This window comes from Leucoraja erinacea, chromosome 13, assembly GCF_028641065.1.
Source record: "Leucoraja erinacea ecotype New England chromosome 13, Leri_hhj_1, whole genome shotgun sequence".
Lineage (NCBI taxonomy): Eukaryota > Metazoa > Chordata > Chondrichthyes > Rajiformes > Rajidae > Leucoraja > Leucoraja erinaceus.
This window is the reverse complement of record NC_073389.1, coordinates 36,982,306-37,009,469: the sequence shown is the minus strand read 5'-3', so window position 1 is coordinate 37,009,469 and position 27,164 is coordinate 36,982,306. Positions and strand designations below refer to the sequence as shown.

Below are 27,164 nucleotides of genomic sequence, written 5' to 3'. Positions count from 1 at the left end.
CACCTCTCTTCAAGATTCAAGATTCAAGAGAGTTTATTGTCATGTGTCCCTGATAGGACAATGAAATTCGTGCTTGCTTCAGCACAACAGAACATAGTAGGCATTGTCTACAAAACAGATAAGTGTGTCCATATACCATTATATAAATATACTCACATGAATAATTAAACTGATAAAGTGCAAATAACAGATAATGGGCTATTAATGTTCAGAGTTTTGACCGAGCCAAATTTAATAGCCTGATGGCTGTGGTGAAGTAGCTATTCCTGAACCTGGTCATTGCAGTCTTCAGGCCTCTGTACCTTCTACCTGAAGGTAGCAGGGAGATGAGTGTGTGGCCAGGATGGTGTGGGTCCTTGATGATACTGCCAGCCTTTTTGAGGCAGCGACTGCGATAGATCCCCTCGATGGAAGGGAGGTCAGAGCCGATGATGAACTGGGCAGTGTTTACTACTTTTTGCAGTCTTTTCCTCTCCAGGACGCTCAAGTTGCCGAACCAAGCCACGATGCAACCGGTCAGCATGCTCTCTACTGTGCACCCGTAGAAGTTAGAGAGAGTCCTCCTTGACAAACCGACTCTCTGTAATCTTCTCACGAAGTAGAGGTGCTGATGTGCTTTCTTGATAATTGCATTAGTATTCTCGGACCAGGAAAGATCTTCAGAGATGAACACGCCCAGGAATTTGAAGCTCTTGACCCTTTCAACCATGATATAAACGGGACTGTGGGTACCCATCCTACTCCTTCCAAAGTCCACAATCAGTTCCTTGGTTTTGCTGGTGTTGAGGGCCAGGTTATTGTGCTGGCACCATATGGACAGTCGCTCGATCTCTCTTCTATACTCTTTTCACGCAATCTCCCCCCACTCCACTAAAGAAGAGTCCTGACCTGAAACACTGCCTGTCAACTTCCTCCACAAATACTGCCTGACCCGCTGAGTTCCTCCAGCACTTTATGTTTTGAAGATTCCAGCATCTGTTTCTCCAGATTTCTGTCACCATTGCTCCACTCTGTAGGGATTATCGTTGCTAACAGAGATTACTAGCCATCCCATGTTAGGCTGTCTTATGGTGGGCTTGGTGGGTGTTATGGTACATCTAGTGCACAGGACCTGCTGGTTTGCATCTCAATGATCAGAACTTCTGTATACCTTTGTGCGAAGATGAGAGCCGTCTCCTTCTCTTCTTCAACCTCTGTCACCACTGCGGCAGCCGCTGTATACTATGTGGCAACTTGGCTGCCAAGGAGAGTGTACCTCTAAAGGCTGATGCCAATTGTCTAAATGCTTCACTATCAAGTTATAGGTCATGCTCAGCATTGTCTGATTTTAGGAACCACACAGGTCCTGTTTTATTACTCGTTTCAGAGTGTAAACCATCCAAATGCCTCTTTAAATTGGACGTTAGCCAGTTTCTTGATTTTATTTTTGCAGGAGACCTAATTAAGTTTGGACAAAACGGATGGAATCTAAGCAAAAACTACCTCAAATACCATCACCAGATTGGTACCTTTTGGGGGAATGGGATTTGGGTTTAGGTATTTGATCAGGGAATTTGGCCATTTGGGAAAATTGGTGAGCTAGAGTTTGAGGTAAATGAAAATAGGGGGGGGAGGTGGTTGTTCTGGTCATCGAAGAATCAGAGAATCAGGAAGGTTGTGGGTTTGGGGAATTTGGTGGACCAGGACCAGTAATGATCGATTTATTGGTTATTGTGGTTTCAGCCAGGAATAATTGGAAGGTTAGGTCCTGGGGAAATTGGGGTCAGGGCTGAGGTGATCATTTTATGACTTGTGATTGTTGGTTAGGGTTGAAATTTAGAGAAGCTGGGCGCAAGGGATACAAGGCAAGAAATAGGACCCACCTCTGTGGATCACATGCCGGAGTAGCAGTAATAAAAATGGTGGATGCTGGAATGAGGCACTCCCCGGTCAATATAGTCTTATTTCCCCAGCAGTTCATGAAAATGGGTGTTGGATGGTGATTGACATCACTGGTGAAAGTCACGTCAAATGTTCAAGTGCAACTCTAGTTAGAAGTTGTTCACTTGATGCGTACCCATGTCACGAAACTAAACACAAACTTACATTTTCAAAGTCACATGAAACAATCTAGAAATGGTGGCCGATTGGGAAAGGGGGAGATGCAGCGAGACCTGGGTGTCATGGTACACCAGTCATTGAAGGTAGGCATGCAGGTGCAGCAGGCAGTAAAGAAAGCGAATGGTATGTTAGCTTTCATTGCAAAAGGATTTGAGTATAGGAGCAGAGAGGTTCTACTGCAGTTGTACAGGGTCTTGGTGAGACCACACCTGGAGTATTGCGTACAGTTTTGGTCTCCAAATCTGAGGAAGGACATTATTGCCATAGAGGGAGTGCAGAGACGGTTCACCAGACTGATTCCTGGGATGTCAGGACTGTCTTATGAAGAAAGACTGGATAGACTTGGTTTATACTCTCTAGAATTTAGAAGATTGAGAGGGGATCTTATAGAAACTTACAAAATTCTTAAGGGGTTGGACAGGCTAGATGCAGGAAGATTGTTCCCGATGTTGGGGAAGTCCAGGACAAGGGTCACAGCTTAAGGATAAAGGGGAAATCCTTTAAAACCGAGATGAGAAGAACTTTTTTTTCACGCAGAGAGTGGTGAATCTCTGGAACTCTCTGCCACAGAGGGTAGTTGAGGCCAGTTCATTGGCTATATTTAAGAGGGAGTTAGATGTGGCCCTTGTGGCTAAGGGGATCAGGGGGTATGGAGAGAAGGCAGGTACGGGATACTGAGTTGGATGATCAGCCATGATCATATTGAATGGCGGTGCAGGCTCGAAGGGCCGAATGGCCTACTCCCTGCACCTAATTTCTATGTTTCTATGTTTCTAAATGGTCACTATTGGAACAACTCATTTTCAATCGTGCAGCATCGCAAATCAAATTTCTAGGCTATGATTAACCTCATTGCCCATTCCTTAAATTAACAAACCAAACATTTTTAATGCTCTTTTCCTGTTTAAGTGTGTGCATAGAGTTTTCTGCTGTCAGTTTGGCAGATGCTTGGGTAGCAATCCAATTGACAGAAGATTTTGTACTGCTGCATTGCCAGATCGTGTAAAACTAGATCTAAATCAAGAGCTGCATCAGGAATCGGCTTCTTGGCTGCAAGGCAAATTAGTCGCAGATGAAGTTCTATATTGCAGCCTCTGTTATCGTAAATCATCTCTTACAAAATAGTGGCTCCTTGAATCCTACTTTAGAGACAAATGCAAAGAGACACCTCACTGAAAACGACTCAGCATGTAGAAATAAAATGTATTCATTCTTAATTTCAATGTGTTACTCAAACATCAAAACTTAATTTTCTAGAATCACAAAAATACTTCATTCAATTGTAGTGCTCTGCCACTTTCTGCCAGGAAGTAGCTTTTTAAGTGGTACATAGTGTGTGAAATCTGTGTAATCCCTAATGACGAGATGTGGATTGGTATGCTAATTTTACGCAGGTTCCATCTTGTTGGTCAGGAAACTAATATACTCTTTTACAGTGCATTGGTGCTAATGGAGGTTTTCAGTTACCTCGCTTTATGCTGAATTATGTTATAAAACGGTTATACTTTAGGTTGTAATGGTAAGATTATTATAGATTAGGGTAGATTAGATTATTAAAGATTAGAACAACATTCAGTTTCAGTTTAAATTAAGTGCTTAATTAATGTTAAGCTTATGCTAATGTTAATGTTAATTAATTAAGATTGTTTCTAGTTTCCTGGTTTATTTAAGTACTTAGTTGGTTGTTTTTGCCTTTTCAGTCAATTATCTTGGTGCTTCTACTTCAAGACTCCTGCACCAATGGAAATAAACTTTCAGACATGGTTCCATTCTGTGCATTGGCAAAGAATCTCATTTTCTTCAGGATTGGACTCAGCCACAATGCCATTTATAGTAAGGTGTACAAAATCCAGAGATAAGAATTCCTTTCACCACGGCACTGTGTGTGTTCACAGAGATTGTGATCAGCCTCTCCCCATTCTCCTGGATTTCAGAAACCTGCAGGAATCCTAAACAGCAGCTTTCTAAACTAATATTTTAACTAAGAAAGTGACACATGCTGATAGTGTGCATTTTATATAATGTAGTAGATATATTGTATTGCAAGGCAAAATGTTTTCAATTATTAGTGCATTTGTGATGAGGAATCTAAGAAATGAATCATAAAAAAATATATGATTGGATGGAAGTCATTTGGTTGAGCACATCACTGGTTGAAATATCCAGCCTTCCAACCCCAGCGTTGCTGCCCTGCCGGTCATAACTCTCTAAAATCCATAAGCAGGTACATTTTATATAATGATTTGTGGATGCAGCCCAGACCATCACACTAACCAACCTCCCTCCAATAGACTCCATTTATACCTCGCACTGCGAATCAAGAACGAGTCGCACTAGGACACCACGTACAAAGCATTCTTTTGGCTTGTGAACAGCTAAGCCTTCTCACTGATTCCTGCAGCACCCACGACTCTCAGCCTACCAATCTGAAAATCCCCCATTTATTCCCACTCGCTGGTTTATGTCTGTTAGCAGGCACTCATCCAGGCAAATTGAGATAATGTAACACATTCCAGATATGTGCCCTGTAGATGAGAGACTCGGTGGTGCAGCGGTAGAGTTGTTGCCTTACAGCACAAGAGACCCGGGTGCTGCCTGTATGGAGTTTTTACAGTACATTCTCCCCATGACCTGGGTGGATCACAAGCTCATTTATAAGGTTCACAAAGGATATCAAGTGCTGGAGTAACTCAGCAGGTCAGGCAGCATGTCTGGAGAACATGGATAGATGACATTTCGGATTAAAGGTCTTCTCCCGAAAGGTCACCTATCCATGTTCTCCAGACATGCTGCCTGACCTGCTGAGTTACTCCAGCACTTTGTATCCTTTTGTGTATTAACCAGCATCTGCAATTCTTTTATTCTATAAGCTGGTTCAGTTGTTTTGATACTTTTTGATCTCCGTCTCTTTAAGGATTATAATTTCCTAGTACGCAATATTTCCACCTGTTTGGGGAAAGTTAATTCTTCGAGTCCTGGGCCAATATTATCCCTCAGCCAAGGGATCTGTCATTTATTTTGTCAAGGGATCTGTCATTTATTTTGCATTCTGTGGAGCTTGCAGTGTACATATCAGCTGCAGTGTTGCATTCATTACAACCGTAACTGCAATTACTAATGTAATTAATCAGCTGTAAAGCAGTGGCGACAGATGGTACATTAATAACAGCCTCTTTTGGCTTAATGACTTCTTTCAATTTTGAAAGGATAGCATTTTGGCAGAATGGATCATACTCAAGATGAAATCCTTATCTCAGGCCAGGAAACCCCCAGGAGCAGTGACAATTAATTAATAGATCTCAGCCGGGCTTTGGTAGGGAATCAAAGTTTAAGCCCAGTTCCCGGCTCTCACTGCCATAATGCATCCCAAGCTGGAAGAAGGTTGTGATTGCCAGCGGAGGGCAGGAGCAAGTTTGCTGAATTCGGCAGGGTGGCATGTCCATATTTATGTAGAGGGTGCTAGGGAAGGTACATGTGGTATTAAATAATAGATTCACCCCCACCACCTCAACATTGCATGCAAACTTTAAGGCAAGTTTACCAAACACATCAACAATTTTACAGTGTCTAGTCATTAACATTCTCACATTGACTGCACCATCCCAATCTAAATCTGGGACCTCTGGAGCAAAGGTTTTTGATCTCATACTCTTGAGTGCAGGTTCCAGCATTATCCTTTCCCCTTCTCCTGGCTGCAAACCACTTATATCATCATTTGCAAATCCATGCAGTTTAGCTAACCTCTGCAAATGTCATTGTCTGAACTAGCGACTGGTAATATTAAATTAAGTGCCACTACAGTTTCACCGTCACTAATTGATAGTTGCAACCTCTTGATTCACCTGCAATTCATAACTGTCTGAAAGAAGATAGGCACAAGGGTAATGCACACACACTGGTAAAAATGTTGGGTGCCAATCCTCCCATCCCCTAGAGGTTGATGGATGAGTTTCTCAGGGCATGGCCCTATCCCACCATCTTCAGCACTTTCATTAATCCTCATTCCATCATAATGTCAGGGGAGAGGATATTTACTGTGATTGCACAGTGTTTAGTTCTTGTCACAACTTCTCAGATGATGAAGTTATCTCTGCCCACATACAAGACATGGACAATATTCAGGCTTGGACTGATGAGTGTTAACACACAACAGAACTGCCCTCTTCAAGAATCATCTTCCCATAGCACAAAGGCTCATTCTAGTTGGAAAATGCCTTGTGATCTATTGAACGAAAACTAAACTAGTTAATCCATGTAAATACTATGGCCATAAAAGGTAGTTAAGGGCTGAATATTTTGCAATGAATAAATCACCTGCAGAGTCTTTCCATTATCTGCGAAGCAAAAAATAATGCCCACATAATTTGATAAGTATAACTCCACACCATATAAGTAGCTTGGCACCTTCCAGGAGAAAGCAACCAGCACGATTGATGCCCCTAACTATTGACTTCTTCTATCACCAGTGCAACATGGCTATAGTGTATAGCATCTGCAATTTGCAATTGCAACTCCATCTATAATTTGCTTAGGCTTTTTAGCAGGACTCAAGATTCTCCTACAGATTCACCCCTAATTCATACACTATTCCTGATTGGAAATATGTCACCAGTCCCAAATCTGAATATTGGAACATGCGAAACAGCAGCAGTGAGGGAATAGCTTCACCAGGTGGACTGTAGGAGTTCAACACAGCTGTTCAGCACCAACTTCTCATGGGCCATGGTATGTGGGCAATAAATGCAGGCCTTGTTTACATCAACTGAAAAAGCACTGATACTGTACTCCCTTTTTCCAGTTCCATTTTTTTATATAACAGTAAGATAATGATCCTGATACCAATCTTTGGAATTCAATGTTTTACTGTTATATCCTGTGCTCTATTATTACAACAATTATATTTTCAATTCTACTATTATAAAATGAAATCCATTGTTATTTTATGAATTGCACTGTTATAATATGAATGCCACAATAGTGCTCTGTATTTAATACAATATTCGGAACTTGGTAACTATTGCTCTATTATGAATATGGCTGCTGTACTCAGAATATTACCGTCATACTCTGAATACCACTGATGTATTCAAACCATTAAGGGCATATGCAGAATACAGCTGCTCTATTCTGAGTTCCAATGCTTAGGTCAGAAGTCAGCATAGATGACATAATGCTATGTTCTATATGTTCGTTACTGTTAGTACTATTATCAATATTTTTCCTCTCCTGTAGTTTTTTAATTCAGTTTATTCCGTAAAAGCTTGTGAAAGTAGTTTTATTAGTGTGCCAGAAGCAGTAAACTTAAAACAAATTATACTCACAAATGAACCTGTCATTATCCATATGCCTAACTAAAAGTGCTTAATTTCTGGAGTTCCTAGAGGACCCACAAACAAGTACAGTTGATGGAAACAACATAATGTTAATTATGCCATTCTAAAGAGATTGTCAGTTTTATAGCATTGCTGGCCTTTCAGGTTTGGGTTTAAAAAGTTAATGGAAAGACAAATTGGCAATTGAGATAATTTGTGCTTAAAACTCCACTCTCTTTTGAGACTACATTAAAGACTGAGTTGTTATTAAAATAGCAGCATAATGAGTGGCACATTCAAGCTGATTCCCAGTTCAGATAATTTTCAAGACAGAGGAAAACAAAACATTCTCTCTGGATCAAAGGCAACTTATCGTCCACTCCAGTTCGGTGCATCTTAGGTAGCGAATGAGGCCAATGTGGGGTGCAAGCGAGGCAGGTGGTGTCCAACTGATAGGTAGGTAGGTCATTTGAGAGACGGTCCTTCCTGTAATGCAATCTTTTAGTGTGCTCCTGATCCATGGCCTTAAGATTCTCAGTATCATTACAAATGCTCCATCTCCACTTTGAGTGAACATAGGCCAGAGATACCCAAGAATCAGAGGGATTATAGCATTTTTTAAAAGCATCTTTTCCTTTTCTCATAATAGTGATCAGAACAAAGGGACTGTTTTGGGAGTTTGATTTGACCTTACCAACATGGCCAACTGCAAGCAGGGCTTCAGTACTGGGAATGTTGTTTTGGGAGAGGACCTGGCCATTGGTTCAGTGAATTTGGACTTTGTGGAGACAGTGTCTATTGTTATTCTTCCAGTGCCTTAACATGCCTTCTTTAGGTAGTCCATGACTGAGCATATAGGAAATCAAAGATCATTGCTGTCACGTCTAAGGACTTAATCTACAAACACCCTTTTACTCAATCAACCAAAGGCTGTGTTGGTGCTTGAATTGGGCATCTCAAAAGATTTGTAGAATGGTCTATGTTCTCCAGAGACTCAGCATGAACCTTTATTATTGAAGGGCAGTGTGATGCGGCCGTATTAGGGCGTTTGAGGCCTTGTACCTCATGGATGTTGAATAAAAAAAACATTGTCTCGTATGCTTCAATGAAATTGTTGCGATGTATTGGATCTCATTTGCAAACATAAGCATTATCTGTATACAACAGTTCAATTACTGAGGTTTGGGTAATCTTGATCTTTTGGTGTAATGGCAAGAAAAATTAAGACCAATGAAGCACCCTTCTTTAACACCAATCATCCATAGGACATATTAGTAGGTCTCAAATGGCAACACCTGCTGTGGTTACAAATTAATATAATTAATTTACCAATCTAAATGGATAATTAATTATTAGCAGGAAATTGATTCAATCTGTGGTTTTACCAATTGTCTGAAATTGATTAGCTCTGCGCTGATGAGCTACAATGTTGAGAATGATATTCTGCACTCTATGTATCTTCCTCTTTGCTCTATCGTATGTGAATTTGATTTGATAGTATATCTGATCTGTTTGGAGAAAGCTTTTCACTGTACTTCAGTACACACGACAATAATAAATCTAAACCTACACCTAAATTATACGTATCAACATGATCTTGAATTTAAAGAAAAAATATGTGCCAGAAATCAGACAATACTGAAGTAAGAGGCCTAGAAATTCTTGCACATTGTGCTGATTTTTGCTATGTGTTATTTCCATACTGGGTTATAATGTTAATAATTTCTAGATAACATTTGATGTTCTAACAATTTGACCAGGCAGTTTTGCTGTGGTAACATAATGCTTTTATACAAGTGCTAAGGAAATTTTATGACATGCATAGTCTGAAAAGATTAATATGTATAGGTTTAATGTTACAGATGGGTATTTCCATCAGAAGTGTCAGAACAATCCAGTGCATTTATCCACTCTAATGAAGGGTCCTTATTTAAAACGTATCCATCAGGCCAGATTCTGCCGCAAGTAGAAAAATTACATCACTTACTGCTAAGCTCAAAAAAGCTGACAATGAAACCCATGCATGGTTATTATCAAGTGTTTTTTTTAATTAAAGTTTTAAACATTTTACAGATAACAAAATAATGATTAGAACATATGTTTGCCAGTAAGATAGAAACTAAAATATGATCAACAGACTTCATATTAATTGCTTCCTTTATTGCTCAACATCACTTTGCATTTTGAAATATTTACCTGAGGATGATACAATCCACACATACAAAATTAGGTTTTTAGACCCAGATGTTGCAAAGTCACAATTATGGTTTAGATGCAATCAAAATCTCATTCTGAATTTATGGCACAAAACTGTGATATTGTTGGAGTATTTTATAGTGAGACTACATTCTGATACATACACTGATTTTGAGAGTAACTTTGGAGAGGACTGCAGACCTATGTAGCCTGGCAGTAGTGAGGAATCACTGGCACCCATTTCTGCACTTCAGTTTCTAACTGTTCATTGATGTCTTCCAGAAAATATTGTCAACTTTTCACTATAATTATAGTGAGCATCAGCAGCTATGTCATTATTACGACTGCAAAATTTACGTCATCATAATTCCAGATGTTTACCACTGTGGTTTTATCCATTTCATTTAGTGTTTTGAATGGGCTGATTGATTGAGAAAGTAGATGTTCCACGGCTCCATTTGCAGTCAATGGGACCACACAAATTAGCATGCTCAAGTGTCAGTTCACTCCAATTTCTTGTATGTCGAATGTGCTTGTTGTTCCCTTTTAAATGGGAATCCACACCACTTATAACTTCATACCATTCTGCTTTCCATTTCCAAATCTTTTCTATTTACAGCGAACGTACTTTTAAAATGGGTATCTTCCCGTAGTTTTCCACAATTTACTCTGGTCTAGAATTAATAATCAGTTTTACATCAAAGTCTGCCCTTGTTCTGAAGATACGCACAAAATACTGGAGTAACCCTGCGGGTCAGGCAGCATCTCTAGAGAAAAGGAGTGGGTGACGTTTTGCTCAAAATAAGAAAAGCTTTTCAAGGAGTAAATAACGATAAACTGAATCTAATATGGCAGAGAGATCAGGAACCCAAGTATTTCAATTTAAGAAAGGCCGAAAAAATTTGTATTGAGGTAAAGATTGAGGTAATTTAGGTAAGGCAAACTACAAATCTCTTTCCACCTTTCTGAACATGACTTTGCCATTTGAACATTATCCAAATTGCTGCAAAAATAGATTTGGAATGTGTGAATTTGATTTTGTTTGCTCTGACTGAGGGTGAGGAGGTGAAATCTGGTACATTTCCATCAGGTATCAAACATGTGGACATCTTTAGTGGAGAGGGAGATCACTGACCCCATTATGCTTGTGCTGTATCTTAACGAAGAATAGATGTTCTTAGTCCTATACCTCTGTTTTTTATCTATAACATTGCAATTTTTAAAACTCTGGTACCTTTAAACTCCCCTTTAATATTGGTTATGGAATCATCTAAACCTTTTCAGGATTTGTTCCAGCTCTTGAGAAATATGAAAATTCTCATCTATCCTCAAAGTTTTGCCAATGATTGTGACAGTAGTCAGTGTGGCAGTTGACTTATTTGCAGGAGGAGAATACATTTCTACTATTTCCTCGTTCAGTTCTTTTTTAGTTTAGTTTATTGTCACTTGTACTGAGGTACAGTGAAAAAGCACTTTTGTTACAGGCTGTACAGTGAGTGGAAAGAGTATACATGATTACAATCAAGTAATCCACAGTGTACAGATACAGAATAAGTGGAATAACGTTTAGTGCAAGATAAAGTCCAGTAAAGTCAGATTAAAAAGAGTCCAAGGGTCTCCAATGAAGTAGATGGTAGGTCAGGACCGCTGTAGTTAGGTATAGGATGGTTCAGTTGCCCTATAACAGCTGGAAATAAACTGTCCCTGAATCTGGAGGTTTGCATTTTCACACTTCTGTACCTCTTGCCTGATGGGAGGGGGGAGAATAGGGAGTGTCCAGGGTGAGACTCATCCTTGATTATGCTGATGGCCTGAAAAATATTTCAAAATTGAATTAAACTCGGACAAGTGCAAAGTGAAGAATTTTGAGAAGTTATACCAGGGCAGGACATGTGAAATGAATGACAAGGCCTCAGGGAATATAGATATACAAAGAGACCTAGGAGTACATGATTATAGTTCCCTGAAAATAGAAACACAGATAGACAGGGTGATGAAAAGGGATATGACTTGCTTGTCTTTATTGTCTAAGACATTGAACACAAGAATCGGGATATCATGTTGCAGATGTAAACCTCTGTAAGGCTGCATTTGGGAATATTATACGCAATACTGGTCGCCACATTAGAGAAAATATTTAATTTAGCAATAAAGGGTAAAGAGAAGATTCACAAGGATTTTGCCTGGATTGGAGGGCTTGAGTTATAAGGATAGATTGGATGAATTGAATCTGTTTTCCTTGTGGAAAAATAAGTTGAGACATGACATGATAGAAGAATGTAACATTATGAGAGGCGTAGATACAGTCAGTTTCCCATGATAGGAGTATCTAAAACTGAGAGGGCATGGGGATTAAGGTGTCAGGGAGGAGATTTAAAGGGAATCTGTAGTATAAATCTTTCATATGCCATGTAGTTGATATTTGGAGTGAGCTACCAGAGGAGGTGGAGGAGGCAGGACCGATAAAAACATCTTGGAGGCATTTGCAAAAATAGTTGAATAAGGGATATGGAAATAATGCAGGCAAGTGGGATTAATATAATGGACATGACAGTCAGCATTAATACAATGGCTGAAGGATAACCCTATAACAAAAGGGGAGCGAGAAGAATTATTTTATGAAGTGATTAAGAATGCTTTGCCTGAAAGGATTCAGGAAGCTTGTAATTTTGAAAATACTGAAAGTGAAGAAAATTGGGCAACTGTGATGTAAGAGCAAGGAGGCAGGACTAATTGGAAATCACAGTTACTATATGCTAATAAGTTGCTATATTGCCTGATATGGTGGTGCACACATGAAGGATGATATGACAATGGAAACTACATTAGGATCTGGCCAACAAAAATACAATGCATTCTGTCAGATGAAGCTGTTGTTCACTGGGCCAGTTCCCCCATTGATCTATCAACACATTGAGATCCGTTGCATCTTTCTTGCCAAGGAGAAGAAAAATAAAGGAACGAACATTGTTTTTAGTTTTGTTTGAATTGTCAACTGCCAAAGTTGACATGTTGTTAGCTTCCTTTCATTGAAACTAGTATCTTAGCCAAAGCCATGTACATACATAGGATCACATAAAACCGTTTCCTTCCTCCTTCTGAAGGTACCAGTCAGATTTAACTCCATTGATGCCAAGTACCTATGGTACAATAAAGTGGCCATGTCCAATGCAGTATTTACAGGCTGTGGGACCAATTACATAAATGACCCAAGTAAGAAGTGAGAATATCACCTGAATCACAGCTAACAGCATTTTAATTTAAAATAGCACAGGCCAGAGATTAAAAGTTGAAATTGATGGCTTAGTCCTAATTTATGATGCTTTACTAATTTAAGTAATCAAGGACTCATCAGCAGATTTACTGCTCTGTAATCTGCAAGGGTCTGTTTTTTACTTGTATAAAGTGGTTCAAAATAAAATACTTTTTAAAATTTCTTCTGACGTTTTTGCATTCCCACTGTTAATAGGGGACAGTTCAGCTGATTCTTTGCTGAGATGCTGGAGCATAGGGTAGTTATGGAATATGTGCAAATTGATGGGCAAAGAATTATTTTGGGACAGGTATTGTAAGCTAGTGGTTGAACATTTAACGGTCTGTAAATTTACAATTGCTCCCTTGATGTTAATAGTTGTTTAAGTTACATTTCTCTACTTTCCATGAAAGCACATGATAGACATTATTATTGGTTTATGGTAAAATCTTACTTTGATGGAAGATTACATACATTGTTCTATTGCACTGTAATCTGTAATTAAAGGAATATTATAATTAAAGCACTTTTGTGTGTTTTTTTGGGTAAACCAGCATTTGAAGTTCCTAGTGTCTCGAGTTATTTTTTGATGTTGGTTGTGTTATTATAATGGTGATGCAGCAGGAATGCTTACTTTGTGTTTCCGTATTACAGCGGTGTCGGACCTGGACAGGGAGAGTAAACTAACAGTCCATTTCCAAATTCCATGGCACCAGCAGAAAGATTTACTTCATCCGTTGACCAGGCCACCATGTATAGAGGAACTTCATCAATTTGCCATCCAGAAACTACAGTCCCTGCATAAAGGTAAACATGAAAATGTACAAGTACTTATGGAATTTAAAGGAAGTGTAGCGTTCATTCAGTTAATTCATGTTATGCTCAGGATCTCTATTTTAACGTTAGGTGGCTGTGAAAATATGACTTTCTGGATTTATCACATTGACAATTATGTGAGCTTGGAGGATCATATTTGGAATGATATTGAATTAATTGTTTTCGGGGGGTGTGGGGTTAATTTTATATGGTTACGGTTTGACATGCACAGTAGCCCTTTCTGTGTTTTAAGGTCTCCAGAGCAGACACCTGGGGAATTAACATTAGAACCAGCAGATGTTGCAGGATGAAAGATGTTGCAGGTTCCAGATGTTGCAGGATTAAAGAAAAAGTAAGAGAAATTTGAGAGTCTAATACTTTTGGTGACATCTACAAATTTATAACCAGATCCAGGGCTTGTTCTATTGGTTTGCTCTGAAACCAGTGCCCAACATTTTTTGGAATCTTGTCTTGACATTTCTTTTACTTCCTCAATGAAAGAACAGTCCTCGCCTGTTTTACCAGCACCTTCAAGGCTTCAGCAGAGAAACAAAGGCTCTACTTACAACACAAATGCTTTCCAGTTTGCCTTCTCAGTCTTTACAATATTCGCAATCACTTAGACATAATGCAAACCTCCATTCCTACCCTTTAAGAGACTTTGGCTGCACTTAACAGTGTTACTAATGCTTGCTATGCTGTGATGCCCTCAATGGCGAACATCTGATATATAAGAGAAGTAAGGACAAGGTGTAAAGCTACGGTGTTCAGATATTGAGAAGGATTTTATGTGACTTTTATTGGCATGAGATCATGATAGAAAATGTATGTTTGTATTTGCCCATATGTGAACAGCAATTTAATGTTTAAGTAGTATAAATTAATTTCTTAGTCTGTAAACCAATTTTAGGACTGATTTCCTGCTATCAGATTACCTTCCAATGCTCAGTATTTAAGAGATGTAAGACAATTCATCAATGCCTAGGTCAATATAAATAATGCTTAGTTCAATATAAACAGAATTGTATCGGGCGGTTTTCATCATTAATGCACTGCTGTAGGCAACCCATGAACAAAATACAGGAACAACTCCAAACTTAGTTAATACCAGTAGAGTTTCTTGGCATGAGCTATGAATTTGGAACATGAATTTGCCATACTATGTTCTTGGCAAGTTCTTGGCAATATTAAGTGTTTCCCTTTTTAAGAACACTTTGTGGTGTATTTTTTTACACATTAAGTCATGAAATAGTTTTTCCTCACTTGTACAACCAGCGATAGTCCCAAGAGAAGCATTCATAATGTGTGTTCTGCCCTTCAGTTAAGCTGATTTCTCTCCTGATAAAATGGTTTTGCTGCAACCGTATAGAGGGTCATTTTTACTTCTAATACCCACTGCCTCACGACTTCACGAGGTCAGATTCTTAATTTGTTCCAACTAATATTAAACTAAGTTGCAATGTGACTGTGAATATTAAAGCTTTTAATCCCACGGGGATATGTTGATTTTTCTTCTCTCCTGATTTATTTATTCTGAAGAAAATTGGAGATATATAAACTAGACCACCAACTCAGTGCATGAATTTTACATCTTCAAACAAAATCAAAGGTCCTTCCCATCAGTCTGAATTGGATTTGTAACTAGTTTTTTTTCACTGAAGCTATTGAATCTGCCAGTCACCATTACTCTTAGCTGTACGGTGTGTTCTGACAGAAAGGAATTTTGCATAGAAAGCAGTTGGTTGTTATAAATCAAGTTGTAATGTCGGTAAACTTCACAGCTCTCACTGATATACATTTTGCATCAAGCAGATTAACAAGTGCAAGGTCAAGTAAAACAGAAGCCCATCCTATTGCCAGTTGACATTTTATCTGTCCCTCGGCCCTTTGATTTGGGCTAAAGCACTTTATCATTGCAGTTAATTCTGTTTGTGGTGGGATTTCCCTTAGATCAGCAAAGTCTGGTCATATCTGGGAAACATATAAAGCCAAAAACTAGATGTACTTCATATTCCATTACAGTGGGGTTGAGTCTGTAAAGTAGAAATGTTCTGTAATTATTTTGGAAATTTGAACATTTTGCTTAATACAGCATCACAGGCAAATGAGGTGATTTTTTACAGAGGGACACCATCACTTAACAGATAAACAATTGAAAGGGGAGAACAAAGGCGGCAGATAGCTTAACACCAATGATAATGTGTATCACAATCAACCATTTTTCATATTTCTAAAAAATTATGTGAATATTTGAATTATTGTATCCATTCTTGCAAAATGGCAGCAGAGTAAAGATCAATTTCAAAATATGGGTGTGGATTACATGGCAGATGCAGTATAGAATATCTTCTTTACATCTGTTGTAAAGTCCAACTTCCAGGATCTCTTCTAAATATGTGTGCCATTGGATTCAGGGGCAGGTCATGGTTGTATTTAGCTGAGTTTGAAAATAATCTAAAAAGAGCATGTCGTTGAAAATTGCAAAATTTATGATGAAGTAACTGATGATAATTTTAGTGAAAAGATGTCTTTTGATATCTATGTTTACCAACTGCATTTTCTACATTAACAACAATATGTAGTCCACATTCACACACATTGCAAAACATTCACACCATTTAAAATCAACCATACCATGTTTTAAAAGTTATTAGACATTTAAAAATGGCTGTAACGAAGTAATAATACTAGGAAACAAAAAAACAATTAAACACCTTTAAATCAACAACTAAAATACAGCAGTTAACTTAATTAGTTAAAATATATGTAAATATGTTACAGAAGGGTCTCGACCCGAAACGTCACCTATTCCTTCCCTGCAAAGAAGCTGCCTCACCCACTGAGTTTTTCCAGCAGTTTTGTCTGCCTGTAAATTACCTTCCATCACTTCATGGGCTGCACAGTGGCACAGCGGCAGAGTTGCTGCCTTATAACACTTGCAGCGCCGGAGACCCAGGTTCGATCCTGACTATGGGTGCTGTCTGTATGGAGCCTGCACATTCTCCCCATGAACGCGTGTGTTTTCTCAGAGATCTTCGGTTTCCTCCCACACTAAAGACGTACAGATTTATAGGTAAATTAACTTGGTAAAATTGTAAATTGTCCCTAGTGTGTGTAGAATGGTGTTAGTGTCGGGATCGCTGGTTGGTGTGAACTGAAAGGCCTGTTTCTGCGCTGTATCTCTAAAAAAAAAAGATGCTGCCTGAGCCACTCTCCATTATATGAATAGAATTACTGAACATGCTCTGACCTTGTGTAGGTTTATTGCCCAAATTTCCAGTCTAACTGTTGATAAAGCGCAGGCAAATAGCATTTCACAACTGGACAGAATGCAATGGACTGCATAGGTGATTTAACATCAGCGTACACTTGGAATGAAACCAATAAAGACCTCTTAGGAGATTTGGAACTTCTACATTGATGTAAAGGGGCTTCTTGTTATCCATCTGCCAATAAAAGGTATGCATTGCTGCTCTGCTTGAATCTTACATTATTGGTGGTTACATCATATTCCTTGGATCTTTCCTGGTCATATTTATCGGGTGTGAAAGGCAGCACACCACTTTTTGCTGATTAATTGCTGATTGTAATGCAGCGCTATGGTTGCAAAATATAGTTATTTCAAGGTTAACTGAGACTGGTTGCTTCGGATAGACCACTATCTCGCACAGAGAATTGAATGGAATTTTTGTCCCTTTTTAAGCTGTGGCCATCTCTCTGAATCCGGGTGGAAACTGTTTTGTGCTGTTGGACAGCATGATCGGGAGGTGGGAAAAAGCACGTGTGTGAAATAACAGGGATGTGACATGCTGGGAGTGGCTGACAGAAGGCAATGGGCAACAGTGACTGGCAAAAGCAGCAGAACTGACCCAGATATTAACCAACTGAAAGCCTGTGGGGAGAGGGAAGGGTAAGTTGGCATGGGAGGAGGGGATGTATTCATTCATCCAAATACTACAGAGAAGTCAATGGAAATAGCAATCAGAAGAGATGAGAAAAGTACATTGCTGTTTATTTTACAACACCTTCTATTATTATTCCATTAAACTTAGAATTCAATTATCCCTTTCTACCCCAATGCTCAGCTTTCAACCAAGGTGTAGATTAATATATTATCTAAAGAATACCCTGTCTGAAGAAGGGTCTTGGCCCGAAACATCATCCATTCCTTCTCTCCATAGATGCTGCCTGTCACCCTGTGTTACTCCAGCTTTTTGTGTCTATCTTCGGTTTAAACCAGCATCTGCAGTTCCTTCCTACACATAATATGTTATCAGCTCTTTATTATTTTGCTTGTACTATTGCACAAATTGGCTGCTGCATTTCTAACATTGCAGCAGAGATTACATTTCCAAAGCACCCAATCTCCATACACTCTCCTATCCAGTACACAGTAAAATACAGAGGCTATAAAGGTCTATAAGTGCCTGTGCCTTCTTCTTGCGTATGGCGTGCACAGCCTAAAGTTGTAGGACAACTTGTTCTATTTGATCTTATTTGATTGTGCACGCCGGGTTGATTGCATTCATCGAAACAGGGCGGATGGACCACGTGAAGGTTGCAATCTTCCACCCCATTGCCTGTGCCCAATCTCAGTCAGAAAGTTGGGCTAAGGGGCCACCTGGTGGTCAAACTGTGAAATCACTCAATTGCGTAGTGATACAAGCAGTGCGTATGTAGAAACGTGTATTTATTTATCCATTTTATACTCAATTTCTGTGAAAAGAGAAAAAACAACTTTTCACCAGATCAAACATTTCTATGCATGTTTAGTAACTTTTTAACAAAACTATTCTGCTATGGATTTGTGGATTGGTACCGATGTTTTTAACTGTCACTAGACTAAGTGGGACCCGTTGGGTCCCAGTCACACGGGAGGCCTGGTCCCCCAACGCAACCCGTTCCCCAGCGTAATATTCCACCACTCACCCATTCCCTCAATGCAACCCGTTCTCCCAACGTAATAAAACCAAATTTTATGTCGGATTTTGGGCGACCTGCTACAACTATGACAGACGCCGGCAGTCGCCTAAAAATAACCTCAGTGGGACAGGCACTTTCAGAGTGTCTGAAGAAGGGTCTCGGCCCGAAACGTCACCCATTCCTTCTCTCCAGAGATGCTGCCTGTCCTGCTGAGTTACTCCAACATTTTGTGTCTATCTTAAGAACATCCTATCCTGTCCATGTACCTGTTCAAATTTATTTTAAATGTTGTAATAGTACCTGCCACAACTACCTCCTTGGGCAGCTTGTTCCATACACCTACTACCCTTTGTGTAAAAAATGTTTAATAGGAATCCCTCGGGTTCCTCAACTCCGTCAGGTTGGATGGGGAGCGTCGATGCACAGCTATTTTCAGGTCCCTCCAGAGATGTTCGATTGGGTCAAGTCCAGGCTCTGGCTGGGCCATTCAAAGACATTCACAGACTTGTCATGAAGCCACTCCTGCATTGTCCTGGCTGTGTGCTTAGGGTCGTTATCCTGTTGGAAGGTAAACTTCAGCCCCAGTCTGAGGTCCAGAACGCTCTGGAGCAGGTTTTCATCAAGGATCTCTCTGTACTTTCCTCTGCTCATCTTTCCCTCGATCCTGACTAGTCTCCCAGTTCCTGCTGCTGAAAAACATCCCCACAGCATGATGCTGCCACCACTATGCTTCACTGTAGGTATGGTATTGGCCAGGTGATCAGCGGAGACTGGTTTTCTCCAGACGTGACAATTGGCATTCAGGCCTAAGTGTTCAATCTAGGTTTCCATCAGAGAATCTTGTTTCTCATAGTCTGAGAGTCCTTTAGGTGCCTTTTGGCAAGCTCCAAGCAGGCTGTCATGTGCCTTTTACTGAGGAGTGGCTTCTGGCTGGCCACTCTACCAGGGCCTGCTTGGTGGAGTGCTGCAGATATAATTGTCCTTCTGGAAGGTTCTCCTATCTCCACGGAGGAACTCTGGAGCTCTGTCAGAGTGACCATCGGGTTCTTGGTCACCTCCCTGACCAAGGCTCTTCTCCCCTGATTGCTCAGTTTGGCCGGGCGGCCAGCTCTATGAAGAATCCTGGTGGTTCCAAAGTTCTTCCATTTAAGAATGACGGAGGCCACTGTGCTCTTCGAGACCTGCAAAGCTGCAGAAATTGTTTTATAGCCTTCCCCAGATCTGTGTCTCAACATAATCCTGTACTGTAGATCTTGACTTTGTGTGGTAATGTAAAATAGAATCTACCAAGTTGCCAGCCTATATCTTCTTTGGTATATACAGTGTAAAAATGCAACAACCAAGTTGCACACAAGAAACAATCGTGTGCTGATAAAGAAATTGCATTTCTCTTAAATTTAGTTGTTTGAATTGATATCCAGTGAGCTGCAAGTTGCCTTTCACAGAATACAACCTTTGATTCCTTTACTTCCACCGAACAGGACAGACAGAACCTCAGTCGCATTCTCTTTGCTCTGTTAACCTTGATTCGGCTCTCCAGCCTGCGGACTGAGTCTTTAATCAGTAGCCTCTGAACTTGGGCAAGAGTGCAGCCAACTGAGCAGAAACTGCCAGCACTCAAGGTTCACCTGGACGGGCTGTGGAACAGGATGGCTAAATGGCTAGATCAATGTTCTCATGTGGAAAATTAACAATGACCTGGACTAGTCAGCCATGTGGTCTTCTCCCTGTTGTTACATTGGTGCATTTACAGTTCTACCTCATATATTAGTTAATGTTTGAAAACAACAGAGTGTTCCTGAATGTAATTAGACCTGTTTTTTTTTTAAAGAAACTGTGACTGAACCCAATTTCCAAAGGTACGCCAAATGATAACTTAATTTAAAAAAATGTATTTTGATTTTGTTAGTCAAGCAATCTGCATAATACTGGAGACAGCAGCAGGTTAGGGAATGACAAACGATGGAAATGAAGTTAACATTTGAGTTCATGAACATTTGTCAGAGATATTTTATTTATCTTATAAAGTGTTATTCAGCTTTTGTTTAAGGTTGATGGGAGGCTTCTGAGCTTGGGATAGATTTACACACAAGAGGGATCTTCTGCCACCTAGTGGGCTTAATGATTTACTCCATCCTGGGAAGGTTGCATTGCCATCAATTATTTCTTATCCCTTGCAGCTTGTTTCCAATCTCAAAGAAACACACAGCAAAAAAAGAGAAACATCTGCCCTTAATCAAAGAGGCATGATAATTTATTGAATTCCGTGAGCCCACCCTTGTGCTCAAAATAACAGGCAGACCCTTTGCCTGAGGAACACATGAGTTAGCGTTAGCATGATGATAGATGCGGTTAAAATGTGAACATATCAGAGAGCTGTTGCCTTCTGTAATGAATTCAAGCACAAAAGACTACTTGCAGCCCTCTCAATAGCAGAGAGCTGCCTTTTAAAATGCTATTTGATGAGTGGGTGTGATACAACATATTTTTAAAATTAATATCACATCCATGGATTCCCGCACTTCTTGAAATTTGCCAAGCAGTGCAAGGTGGAAACACGACAATAATTAGGCAGGTTCATTAAATGTGGCAATATTGCAGAGGTCCTCACAGCTGCTGGTGGGAAATGATTTATTCATGGTATTTTGATGACCTACTTTTTAGACTTTGATGTTTTCTATGAATCTTGTTAGTTTGGGTAAACAGGGCAGGATCTATTGCCAGCAACTGTCAACTGGGCAACACCCGACTATTCAGGACCATTGGTGGAATCTACCCTGAAGATATCAGCAATCACTTGGGTATCAGCAGGGTAAGACAGGATGGGAATTGCAGCAGAGTTTTGTATGAGCTGACTTCTATGGAAAGTTGATATTAAAACGCCCACTAAAGCAGTATAAGGAAATTGAAGATTGAAGGTACCAAGTCATGGTTTTTGCAGTCAGCACATGGAGATTGATGATATTGAGGAATTAAAAGGGTATAGGTCCAGGAATGTAGTCCACAGTCATCAGGATCAATCTGAAAGAATAACTAATGGGGTAAGAAGATGCAAGAGACTACAGATACCAAAATCTGAAGCAAAAATGATGCTGCTGCCGGAACACAGCGGGTCAGGCAACACCTCTGGAGGCAAAGAGATGGTTGGCATTTCATGTTGAGAATCTGCATCAGGATCGAGATTGTGGAGGGAAGCTGACCAATATAAAAAAGTGAGAGGAAGGGGTGAGAGTGGGTTGGTAGTAAAATGGATGTTGGGCAGATGGAACCTGTTGGAGGAGGAGGAAGTTATGAGCTTATGTTTCCACCTATCACTCACCAGCCTGTCTTAAAACTTCTCTTTAAATCTGTTTTTTTCTTTACTCCCATTCCCTTCTCTGCAACTTAAAACATGCTGTTTTCTAACTTTATCTCACTAATATGAAAGGTAATTGACCTGAAACGTTAACTTTTTTTGTCAATCCTCTCTGAATATTTCCAGCATTGTTGTGATTTAATTTCCAGCATTTGCATTTGCAATGAATTGCTTCTTTTGATTAGTGAAATAGTAGATCGAAGTCCTGATGCCAACCAGGAGCCTAGTGTAGAGTGGAAAGAATAGAGGGCATATGATTATATTTGTAGGTCTCCAGGGTGGTCAACAATACAGTGCGAGAAGAAAATCCATGAGACACATGTGTGAAACTTTGAAAGGGTATGTGCAGAATATGTGGCAAAGTAATCCATGTGACAATTCAGGGCTAATTTTTATACCAAGAGTGTGGTGAGAACATGGAACTTGCTACAGCAGCAGCCGAATGAAGCAAATGTAGACGCAAGGAACTGCAGGTGCTGGAATCATGAGTAACTCAAGGTGCTGGAGTAATTCAGCAGTTCAGGCAGCATCTTTAGAGTAACTGGTGCATTTAAGTCAACTGGGTGAAGGGCATGAGGAAAAGGAAATAAATAGTAATGCTAATAAGTATTAAGGAAGGGTGGCAATGGGCTTGTGTAGAGTATAAATACAGGGTCGGGTTACAGTGGAGTTTAGAGATGAGACTGATGGAAAGAATAGTGGAGACTGAGGTGCAGTTATTTGAAGAAGTCTAGAAGAAGGTAGATCATGCAACAAGAGGGTGCTATGAATATCAGTTAAAATAGGGGCAAGGAAAGAGTCAGGGGAACAGGCATGTTTGATAGAGAGAGGAGCAGGGAGGCCATGATGTGATGAAAGTGGAGTGAAATTCAGTCAAGCTAGGAATAGTCTGAAGGGTGTTAAACTTGATAGTGAAGAAAGGTTAAAGGGAAGGCCTGAGGACAAAGCATAAGAGCCACTGATGCAGAAGAAAGGTCCAAGATAAAGGGGTTTATGATTTGTGGAATAGTGCACGGTCAGTCAGATCTTACTATTCCAGTGAAACCAGCTATGCATTAAGTATGCAAAGCATGCACCTGAGGAGGCAAATCAAAGGTAACAACCAAATAAGAGTTATGATTGTTCAGGGGCAAAGTCATCTGAAATAGAGAGGAAAGTGATTAAAAATCGAGGCTAGAGTCATAGAGTGATACAGCGTGAAAACAGGCTATCCGGCCCAACTTGCCCTCACTGGCCAACATATCCCAGCTACACTAGTCCCACCTGCCCATGTTTGGCCCATATCCCTCGAAACCTGTCCTATTCATGTACTTATTTAACTGTTTCTTAAACATTGGGAGAGTCCCTGCCTCAACTACCTCCTCTGGCAGCTTGTTCTATATCCCCACCACCCTTTGTGTGAAAAAGTTACCCCTCATGGTCTTATTAAATCTTTTTCCTTTCACTTAAAATCTATGTCCACTAGTCCTCGATTCACCTAGAGGTGTAAGGCCAAAGATTGGGCCCTTTACAATCTCACCCATAGCCTACAGAAAGCTGAACACAGTATGTCAGAGGCCTACCCATCAATTCATCTCTTTACACTGGAACAGTGGTTATCACAGAATATATTGCAACAAATTACAACTTCCTCATATAAATATTTTAAAAGTCACTGGTACTTTTTACTGGGAGCACTGTATCAGTCTCGTTGCAATCTAAGGGTTAAATATATATTTAGACCTGATGAAGGACGTAAGGGCCTGACCCACTTAAGGGCCTGTCCCACTTACCTGATTTTTTTGGCAACTCTTTGGGTGACGCCTGTATGGTCATGAGTAGTCACCCAAAGAGTCGTACCTTTTTCTGGTCGCCGCTGGATTTTCAACACATTGAAAAAATCGCAAAAGTGGGACAGGCCCTTTAGTATAAATAATCAGGACGATGCCTACAGAAGGAAAGTTTCTTTTCTGAATTGTGGAATTGGTGTTTACAGCCAAATTAATGAAAGCTAAAAATCAAGCTTCCCATTTGTGGAATGCATGAATTGTCTGGCTAATATCAGAAACTACTGCAGCTCCATTGTACTGCTGTGTTGGTGCAACCCGTGATGGCTTCATTCTAAGCTGTCACTGACTGAATCAATTCAGCATCATTTTGAAGTCCTATGCAAAGCAAATAGTCTCTCTGGGCAGCAGTGTTGCCCAATGTGCAGCTGGCAGTCTGTGGATTGGGCGCCTCAGCTCCATACTCTGCCATAGTGAAGTTTGTGCTCATGAGAAGCCTGCTGAGAGCTGATACTGCAAGGCAGCATTCTACGGAGGAGAGCCGTCGGTGGAACAATGGGTCGTTATCGCAGACTGGGTGAAAGAGGTACCGTTGGCATTGAAACATACATCGAGGGGAAAGCTTTTGTCTTCAATTATGGATTAACAGACGTTTGTGTGTGTGTGTGTGTGTGGGTGTGTGTGTGTGTGTGTGTGTGTGTGTGTGTGTGTGTGTGTGTGTGTGTGTGTGTATGTGTGTGACAGAAATGGGAACAGTTGTCTGTGAGTTATGTTCTATCATCACTACTGAAAGTGTGAATTACCGCTCATGTGAATTTCGGGCAAAATACTTCTTCTCTCTAAGCAATTTAGCTTTTTGAGAGGTACTACTGCTACTCCTTGGACCTCGGATATGTGCAAATGAATGCTGTAAATTCTTCACTACTCTGCTGGGCTATGACCAGAGAAAGCCTCTTAAGCTCCACACAATGGGGCTACATTTAACTAAGGCAGTAGTGTGCAAGAGTACTGTAGCTTTTCCCCAAGATTGTTCATTCTGATCAGAGTTTTGTAGAATAGAAGTTTCATCACACCACCATATATGTTTGCCGTATGAAAGTTCGAAATTCATTTAAGTATTTATTTAGTCCACCGCCAGCATTCATGTTATTTGGATTTAGGGCAGAGAAATTCTGGAATTTAAATCCTCGATTTGTGGATTTAAATCCTCTATTTGAATCACAGTTTAAGAATACTATTTTGATATCTGTTATTTGCATAAGTTTGGTACAGCTCAATTTTACTTTTTATGATTGTACATAACATATGTTAAAATAACTTGGCTGTTTTCATGGGATACCTGATGTTTAAATAAAGCTTAGAAGCAATAGACAATAGACAATAGGTGCAGGAGTAAGTCATTCGGCCCTTCGATGTGATCATGGCTGATCATCCACAATCAGTACCCCGTTCCTGCTTTCTCCCCATATCCCCTGACTCCGTTATCTTTAAGAGCTCTATCTAACTCTCTTGAAAGCATTTAGAGAACATGACATTAAAACCTCAAGAACCTACACACTTATTGAAGTTCCCCTTTAAAATCGCAACAGAAAAATTTAAATATTTGGGTATTCAGATTACTAGAAAATATAAAGCATTATTCAATGCTAATTTCATACCTTTATTAAATAAACTTAATACACAGATTAAATTTTGGAAAACAATTCCCTTATCATTATTAGGTAGAATAAATGCAATAAAAATGATCTTCCTACCACAATTACTATACCTATTTCAGTCTATACCGGTATATATACCAAAATATTTTTTTTTTAAATTAGACTCTAACATTACAAATTATATTTGGGACTATAAATCACATAGAATCACAAAAAAACACTTATGTAAACCAAAAGAGGTCGGGGGACTTTCACTTCCGAATTTTATGTATTATTACTGGGCAGTGCATATTAAGAATATGATTTATTGGTTGGATAGTTCTACCCAACAGACAGAATGGATAAAAATGGAGAAGGAGGATTGCCATCCTTGTAATATAGGAACGATCCTCTTTTCCCCAAAAAAACTGAATAACACAATATATAAGAAGAACCCAATTATATATGGTACAATAAGAATTTGGAAACAAATAAAATTATCTTTAAAATTAAGAAATCTATCACTGTTAATGCCAATAGCGAATAACCCTTTATTTAAACCATCTCTTATTGATAAGACATATAACCAATGGGAAAGTCTCGGAATTAGAAGGATCAGGGATATGTACGAAATGGGAAACCTACTATCATTCCAACAACTACAATTAAAATTTAAATTGAAAAACAACCAATATTTTAAATATCTTCAGATTTGCGACTTTGTGAAAAAATATATACAAGGATATCAAAAAGTAACTCCTGACTTATTGGAAGAAGCAATGAATATTGAAGCTGACTCACAAAAATTAATATCCTATTTATATAATAGTATTCTAAATATAGACCTACCATCGACAGAGGTACTTAGAGAAGAGTGGGAACGGGAATTAATGATAAAAATTACGAAGGTTAAATGGGAAAAATACCTGATATATATTCACAAATGTTCAATTAATGTAAGACATAATCTAATTCAATTTAAAATTGTACATAGATTATATTATTCAAACACAAGATTGAACAAATTTTATCCAAATATATCCGCCACTTGTGATAAATGTCTAGCCCAAAAGGCAACTATAACACACTCCTTAGTTTCCTGCATAAAACTTTATAGATTTTGGAATGATATTTTTGAAATACTTACAAAATTATTCAAGACAAGAATGGAACCTAATACTGAAATGATTATATTTGGGGTAATGGAAGATGGGAATAAATTGAACACATCTCAAAATCTATTCCTTAACTATGGTTTAATAATAGCAAAAAAATTAATACTTAAATTTTGGAAGGGTACATCAATACCAACGCTTAAAATGTGGATTGCAAGTATGTTGGACACCGCTCATCTTGAGGAAATGCGATTCCTCCTAATGGATAAATCAGACCAATTCATAACGAGTTGGTCTCCATTCGTCGTTTTTTTGGAATCATATGGTGCAACACAATTGTAAAAAATAACTGTTTCAGGACTGGACGAGGGTTGGTCAAGACTATAAATAATGATCTCCTTTTCTTTTCACTATTTTCTCTCTCAACTTTCTTCATTTACTCGTTTTCTTTCTTCACACACTATATATTTCACATCTTTCTATCCTTTACTATCTAACTTCTTTTTCTTATTCTCATCTTTTTTCAATGTAACAAAAAAAAAAGAAGTTGTACATAAAATGTATTATGAAAATATATATTAGGCACGTTGGTGCCATATGACTGTACTTACTTCTAATAAAATAAAATATTTAAAAAAAAAATAAAAAAAAATAACTTGGCTGTTTTCATGGGATACCTGATGTTTAAATA

At 39.2% G+C, this 27,164-nt stretch overlaps 1 protein-coding gene across 3 annotated transcripts in view; it reads left to right on the top strand.

Moving 5' to 3' along the window:
* nhsb (Nance-Horan syndrome b (congenital cataracts and dental anomalies)) overlaps positions 1-27,164 on the top strand; it is a 341,852-nt gene that overhangs the window by 267,454 nt on the left and 47,234 nt on the right. For all 3 annotated transcript variants that reach the window (XM_055644925.1, XM_055644924.1, XM_055644926.1), the window contains exon 2: positions 13,516-13,668. In XM_055644925.1, the coding sequence (XP_055500900.1) occupies positions 13,516-13,668 (153 nt within the window). The remainder of the gene's footprint in view (positions 1-13,515; positions 13,669-27,164) is intronic.